This window comes from Coregonus clupeaformis, unplaced genomic scaffold (assembly GCF_020615455.1).
Source record: "Coregonus clupeaformis isolate EN_2021a unplaced genomic scaffold, ASM2061545v1 scaf0119, whole genome shotgun sequence".
Classification (NCBI taxonomy): domain Eukaryota; kingdom Metazoa; phylum Chordata; class Actinopteri; order Salmoniformes; family Salmonidae; genus Coregonus; species Coregonus clupeaformis.
The window spans coordinates 86,667-93,966 of NW_025533574.1; the positions used below are offsets into that span (position 1 = coordinate 86,667).

General features: G+C 38.8%; 1 protein-coding gene across 4 annotated transcripts; it reads right to left on the minus strand.

Moving 5' to 3' along the window:
- Nucleotides 1-224: 224 nt before the first annotated feature.
- On the minus strand, nucleotides 225-6,816 carry LOC121568835. Of its 4 annotated transcripts, XM_041879278.2 has the most exons (11): nucleotides 6,611-6,816; nucleotides 5,583-5,669; nucleotides 5,203-5,238; nucleotides 4,827-4,960; nucleotides 4,274-4,410; nucleotides 4,087-4,180; nucleotides 3,871-3,970; nucleotides 2,858-3,117; nucleotides 2,527-2,713; nucleotides 2,118-2,245; nucleotides 225-1,960 (listed from the first exon to the last, which is right to left on the minus strand). In XM_041879278.2, the coding sequence occupies exons 1-11, from the start codon at nucleotides 6,624-6,626 to the stop codon at nucleotides 1,643-1,645; spliced, it is 1,497 nt and encodes a 498-aa protein (XP_041735212.2). In that variant the 5' UTR covers nucleotides 6,627-6,816; the 3' UTR covers nucleotides 225-1,642. The 4 variants fall into 4 exon arrangements, with proteins under 4 accessions (XP_041735212.2, XP_041735214.2, XP_041735213.2 ...); XM_041879280.2 differs by lacking the exon at nucleotides 5,583-5,669 and having other exon boundaries at nucleotides 6,611-6,815; XM_041879279.2 differs by lacking the exon at nucleotides 5,203-5,238 and having other exon boundaries at nucleotides 6,611-6,815.
- Between the last annotated feature and the right edge of the window lie 484 nt (nucleotides 6,817-7,300).

Genomic DNA, 7,300 nt, shown 5'->3' on the forward strand with positions numbered 1-7,300 from the left:
CATTCAACCCCAAATCATTACTTCCATCAAACAACTTTACTCTAGGTGGACGGTTTCGCTGCTGATTGTATCCATAGTCAAAAGCATGTATTCTACCAGCCAGTTGTTCAGCATTTAGGAAGTTTTCCTTAATGTACTGCAGGACAAGTTTGACTTCAAACTGAGCAACTCCTTCTAAAATATCGTGCATTATATCTACAGAAAAATTGTTGGCTGTATTAAAAATACTGTAGTGAATTCAGCAGACAAATGCGTTTGACACCATAGATATGAGGTAGTGTAGGATCTGTTTGTAAAGTTTGACAGTGCAGTTTGTGCATCTCGATAGTTCGTAGTACAACTTTTGGATCATCTTCACAGAACACAGTTTGAAAACAATCTTTCTCAAGGAGACAGAAACGACAACAATACCTTGCCCCAAATGACTCCACAAAGCCAAATAAACCATGCAACCCAAGATTATCACCAGTGACCTGAACTATGGTACCGTGAATCACATCTTTCAATCTGGGAACTTTAAGTCCCTCTGTCTCGAGTACTTTAAGATCACTGACAAGTGGCTCAAGTATCAAATTAAAACCATAACGCTTGATGTCCTGCGCATGGAAAAGAGCACCCAAATGAATATTTATCAATGATGAATTAAAGATTGGGGGAAAATTCCTTAATGTAAAGTATATAGCACCTAATTTGTGTATACCCTTTTTAGACCCCAAGGGGTTTGCTGTTTCAAAGTCGTCATAAAATAGCTGGATCTGTATGGCATCTTTTTCTATAGAGAATAAGGGACTTTTTTTAAAATAGGCGGCATCTCTCAAGTCTGCATACACACCTTCCTTTGGGCATGTGCCTGGGCTTGAACATGTCTGCAAGTTCTGGGTTTTGAAAAATGGCCTTTAGTGTTTCTAAAATAGGAATATATGCAAACTTGTCAGTTACAACGACCTGATCGTATGTCCCAGTTGTTTTGTTTCTTCTGCTGTCAAATCTTGTGCCAAGCACATTTTCAACAGGTTCTACGATTCCCCATTTCTCTTTGAAGTGTTTATTTCGTTTAGCTTCTGAATTTAAGGGTGTGAAAGGGTTTTCCAACTTTTGCAAAGATTGTTCTATTCTGTTCTTATTTTCAGTTTCCTGTGGAGATAAGCACTGCAAAGCTGCATCTGTAGCTTGACTTTGAATCTCAAAAAACACTTCTTCCATGGAGGAAACAAAACTATTTACAGTAGATTGACTTAATCCAGCTGCTTTTAGTTGTGCAACAGCAGAGGCACACATATCTAGAGTGCTCCTGTTGGACTTTTTCAACAGAGTAGATGTGGCTACCTCGTGTTCATTAACTGTCCGTGACGTTGTAGCTGTCTCCTCTACATTAGTGGTCACTGCCTCTCCAATGCTGCTTAAATAAACATCAGGGTCAACCTGTTGGTCAATATACTCAGTGTGTTTTGTGTTTAAATGTTTCCTAAAACCAGAAAACGTACCAAACGCACAGCCACATCCAGTCTGAGCACATTTAAGCCGGAGATTTTTTCCAGGCAAGTAACCGTGAACTAATCGTAAATGCCTAACAAGCATATTTGAACTCGATAACTCAGCCTGACAAACAAAACACTTCATGTTCGAGGAGAAACTTCAAGCACTAATGAAGTAACCTCGCCCTGATTTCAGCAACACGAGGGCTCTCTTTGACCTTGCCAGCATCGATGCTGTACACTGTAGTTTGGATGAAAGTGTACATGTTGTGGAGCATGGTGTTGTAGGATGTGCCAAACACAAAATGTGCCTTAAATAGTTCGTCAAAAGCAACAAGAGAAGAGGTTGACCTGCAAGGTATGGCATTCTTGTCGATAATGATGAAGAACTGGTGGATTGCATTCTTCTTAACTCCAACAGCTAGGAGATAGGGCTGAGCGCTAGTAGTGATGGCATCGAGATGCTCTTGAATGTTTGTTCCGGTCTGCGAAGACAAATGAGGGAAAACTGTAGTTAATGGCCAAGTAGTTGTAGAATATGCAGAAAGAGCCAATACACTACTCTTATTGAATATGAATATTGAATGAATACTTGTAGCCTAATATTAGGTGTTCATACCACAAATTAGAAAAAATACAAACCTTCTTGAATACCACAAGATGTTTCTCTGCTTGGGATGCGGAAACCTTTCCTGGTCTCTTCCGACCCTGAGCGGAGGGTGGAATCAGGTGTATAAGCAGTAAAACCGATGACAGATCACTGTCCCAACCTGTAACAACACAAGTTCAATGTTAACACACTTCAGTTACGTTGTTTTCTTTACAAAAGACCCCCAGACAGACAGCAGTTCTACATCACAAGAAGTTCTCTAACTAAAACATCCACAGGGCTGAGTCAAATCTCAAAAGTTTTGTTCAATATACTGCTACAGAACGTACTCAGTAAATCTTTCACAGATCCAGCTTCTTAGTATTATGTTGATATTTAAATGTTTACACATAATGTTGATATTGCAATACAACACAAAAGGTAGGCTTACAAGCATCTTACCAAAGTCAACATCCAATTCAGTGCCATCCTCAGGAGGATCAGCTGCCAGCAAGAGTTCTTCAAGCTCACTTGTGGATGGAAGCTTTCTGCATTGTTTGATGATCTTTTTCTTGAACGTGACCGGCCACCTTTCCAGAAGCTTGCTTGAGGTATCCTCTCCGAACATTAGAACAAAATCCTGTTCAACCTGGAGTGGGGTGGTGTTGGTGACAATTTCAGTTATTTGACAGCCAATCAAATTGTATTGCGTGCTAGTTTAGCTAGCTAGTATCACTACAATGTCTTACAAAACAATTCACTTGTCATAGTATTTTCAAAATAACATAATTACCAAGCTTTTGACGTCTTTAAAACGTGGAAACTCAGACAGTATGTTGCTTGACTGCTGGGGGTCGAGGATCATTTTGCGGCGATACACAAACGCCAGTTCCATTTTCTTCTTGATTGTGTCTGCATCAGCAGAATGTTTCATCAGTGAGATTGCTTTGTTGCACTCATCATCAGTCAGGGCAGTCTCTGGAACAAACTGGGATTCTCGTCTGACAGTCGGTCCTCCAGACATGTCTTCACCAGTTGATCCTTTGGCTGATTCTACACAACACGGGAAAATTTCAATCATGTCAAAAGTTTTAGTAGCCTGGCTAACTTTTAAAGGAAGTACTCCACTGTAAAATATACTTTTTGAGCTGTAAACTAAATGATATGAATGATATGTTTGATGCTAGGGAGTGTGGCAAGCTGGTTTAGCCAAGGCCAAATGGGAAGAAGGCCAAATTACAGGTGTTGGCCATCTGAGGGGCAGAGGACAGCAAAGGGGGGTGGTTACATGATATATATGAATGTATATGGAGCGTGATAAAAAGGTGACCTTGAAATTGTGGCGTTAATGGCGACGCAAGGAAAAAATTTGGGTGCACCTACATTTTGTGCTGGTGCACCTAAATAAAAGTTAGGCGCACAAGTGCAACCAAGACAAAAAGTTAGTGTGGAGCCCTGCATCAATGCTGGTGTTAATATTGACATTATTTCTTCACAATTTATGAAATCTGCAGTTTGTGGGTTGAAAAATGTATGAAAATGCCATCTACTGGTTTAAATCACCCTAAAGTTTGCAAGGCCAGTTTGCCAGGGGTTGCCTCGACCAGTCAGTGTCGAGGCAACCCCCCTTATGTCACAGTCCTTTGTAGGTCTCTGATGCATATTTTCTTTAAATTTGCTAAGAGGGAGGGAGCTAGCAGAATTGAAGGATGTAGTTACACATTATACTATATGTCTGAGAAATAGTGCAACAAATGCAATTATTGATCTAGCAACTGTTTTGTTCCATACATTTTCCAGTATTACCTCCGAATGATGATCGCCTGTCTTTGGCGGTGCCTCTCTGAATAGTTTTAATCCTCCAGGCCAAGTACCCAGTTCCACTCTCGCCATCATAATAATGCTCCTTGAAGGATGAAAGGATAACAAAAATGGATACTTCATTGAAAACAACATGGTCTGGTAGGATTCAAAAACTTCCAATAATATTTAACATTACAACTATTACTGTGTGCAACTCACATAGCCATTCTTAGAGAATGGGTCACTGAGGTACGGGAATAAGGTCACTATTCCTTTGGCATACATTTCTTTCACCTGTCTGGGTGGAGATGTACTGCAAAATTGAAGAAAGGATTGTGCAGTCATATTCACTTAGATTCAGATTTAGATTTACAGATTGAGAACACAAGGACTATTAACAAATTACCCATTCATTTCTGTCATGTCAGCTGCCAGCATGTTCACCATTTTGCGTCTTGTTTCATCCGTCAAGGACTTGGTTCGGTTGTATTCATTTATTATACGTTCCCCACCGGTTTTGTTGGTAAGAGCTGATTCCACCAACTTAAAACAAAATGCATAACAATTCTGCATGTTATGTCCACTGCAAATAAACTGGAAATAAACTAATATGATGTCAGAGGATGTCCCGATCCAATCTCAAAGATTGCAAGTGCTACAAAATCCAATGAAAAAGCCAATAATGGTAAGAAACTCCCTCCAGACAGCGACAATAACTTGAATGTACTCAAGTGTGCACTGTATTATCAATAAATAAATAAAAGTATCTGATCAGGACTCAATATCAGCAGATACTTTTTTTAATCGGATAGGGCGCTTTAAAAAACTTGATCGGGACATCCCTAATCAGGACTTCAAAAATGTTTTGAAACCATGTAATTTACAATGTATATTAATGTAATTTTAATTCTCTGAGAACAGATTCAAGAACAGAATTTAAAATGTCAGAATTGTCTTACTTGCTTGGCTTCTGTATCCAGCCTCTGGCGTTTTCTGGAGGGGCTATCTGAAATAATGACTGTATCCTCAGAGTCCAAGGTATCAAGGGATGATGGTTGGGATTGCTCAGAAGAGGCCACCATGGAGACAGATTCTAACCATGATTTTTAGAAGAAAAAGAATTATATATAGTTCCCTCATAATCTAAGACACTTATTTAATAGACACCATGAACTTCATAAAACAAAGAAATAACGTATTCATTAATTAGTCTAATTAACTGAAACAAACTTGAGTCATATTTGATGGTTAGCACCCCAGTTGAGGGATCCTTTATAATATCCTCAAAAACATCATCATCCAATTCAGTCCCTGAACTGTCAACAATTTTCACACCTTCTGTTACAGCTGGGACACCAAACTTTGCAAATGCTAGAAAAAACAGGGATAAAAGCTTGTGTAAACAAAAGTAAATCATTATTTATATAATAATTTCACTGTGTACACCTACCTTACCCTATAAAATAGGTTTTAAACAAACACTATTAAGTGATTAAAATGTTTTTTTTGTAGCATCATAACTATACCTTAAGCAATGCATCCACAATTAAAGTGTAGTTACCAAGGGCAAAACAGAAGAAATTTAGACGTACAAAAATGGACCAGTTCCAAAAACCTGAGAACTTAACATGTCCCATCATTTTAGGAATATTCCAGTATATCAATTTTAAACAGCTAAATTCAGACAGTTATTACTAACATTGTCAAATTCTTACCTGCAATCAAAAAGTCTTTCAGATTTGGCTCAGTTATTCTGACAAATTTTTGGACATCTCCAAGTTTAGCTTTAAGCAGCATGCTCCCTGCAAATAGTATCAGTACAATTTCTCACAGTTAAAAAGTTGATGGTCTTATTTTAGCAGTATTTCCTCAAATATAAGAAAAAATATTGTTTCAAGCCACCAAAGTGCTGAGAAATGATCAGCACTTTTGCAGAAATGGCCAGTTAAATTGAAGTTACTGTCAAACACATTAAAAAGGATAACGTCTGATTTTCATCCTTGTAACATTAATGTTACCGCCTTGCCCGCACAATTACTGCAATTGTTGGGTCTTGGTATATTATAGAGTGTGGTCTAGACCTACTCTGTCTGTAAAGTGTCTTGAGATAACTCTTGTTATGATTTGACAATATAAATAACATTGAATTGAATAATGTTAGCTAAACGTTACACCATAAGTGTGTGCTAAGATAGTGCTTAAGTATTTTAACAGTACTGCTGCTGCTTTGAAACCCGAAAGTCATTTTGTATAATATCCAGGGAAAAAAATAAAGGCACACCGCTTAAGCAGTGTCCAAGGTTAATGTCTACCCGCCGTTAACATAATAAATCCATGCCACCCGCACATAGTTAGCCAGTCAAGCTAACGTAGCTAACTGTAGCTAGTTTAGCCAACTCCCCTTAGTCTTTGCTATGTTCCTGTAATATCTGAACGTTAACAAGAAGTACACAATCCCCCTCCACGTTGTATTAACATAACTTACAATAAATCGGGCTGACATTGTCTAGTTTGAACGTTATGTTCGTCAGTTAATGTTAATTAACGTTAGCTTAATACTGCTGGCACATGGACTGGACAGAAGTCAGTCACAACATGTTAACGTTAGCCTTTTTAAAATTCGACATTTTAAGACCTAAAACCAACTAGAGTGCACTGTTAGCAACGATATAAAGTAATTCTTAAATGCTGCTTCTGTTAAAATGACAAATAATGTGTGTATAGTCACTTAGGAGAAACTTACCGCAGTCATTCCACATGAAGAAAATGGCGCCGTGAAAATGTGTGGTCCGTTTGAGACGAGTCGTAGGTGGGCGGAGCTTTCCAGAGTACGTCTGACACTGCGTCTTTTAACAACGTACTTTTTCACCAACACTGGGCGGTATCTTACTCCAACTGTTGTAGTAATAACTCTGTAAGAGTCAATGTACTTTGACACTGCATATTTAACACTATGGAATTTACTGTGTGCCTGTGAAGAACTACCATGAGGAGACCGACTTGAATGATGACATTGATGTTCTGCTGTTGGGAGCACTTGAGCAGATAGTGGATTTTGCGGATGAATTCTCAAAGGACATCCCACTATCTGGTGCCATGGCTGTGCTGGTCCCTCTGGGTCACTAACTTTCGGTGTTTTTCAAGTTCTGTGAACTAATCATCAGAGGAGCCTACAGGCTACTGAGAGATTTAAACGCTGAACGGAACCCTGTACCAGCACAAGAACGTGCTCAGAATCAATAGAATCAAACTGGATTTTACAGTGATCCTGAGCATGGTTTGGTCCATTACATTGTTGATGTTGTACAATCAATGTACATTTGAGATTGTTATGCAGAGCTGATCCTGTATAGGTCAAAGCATGACCCTGAACCCATTTGAAACAAAGATGTTAGATTGTATGTGCAGTTTCTAAAAGCATCTTCAAACCAAT

What these genes read in the sequence shown, in the direction of transcription:
- LOC121568835 (XM_041879278.2), bottom strand. An exon ending in TGTCCCAGCTGTAACAGAAG is followed by an intron (nt 4,961 to 5,202) that starts GTGTGAAAATTG and finishes AATCATGGTTAG; the next exon opens with AATCTGTCTCCATGGTGGCC. An exon ending in GACATGACAGAAATGAATGG is followed by an intron (nt 4,181 to 4,273) that starts GTAATTTGTTAA and finishes TCAATTTTGCAG; the next exon opens with TACATCTCCACCCAGACAGG.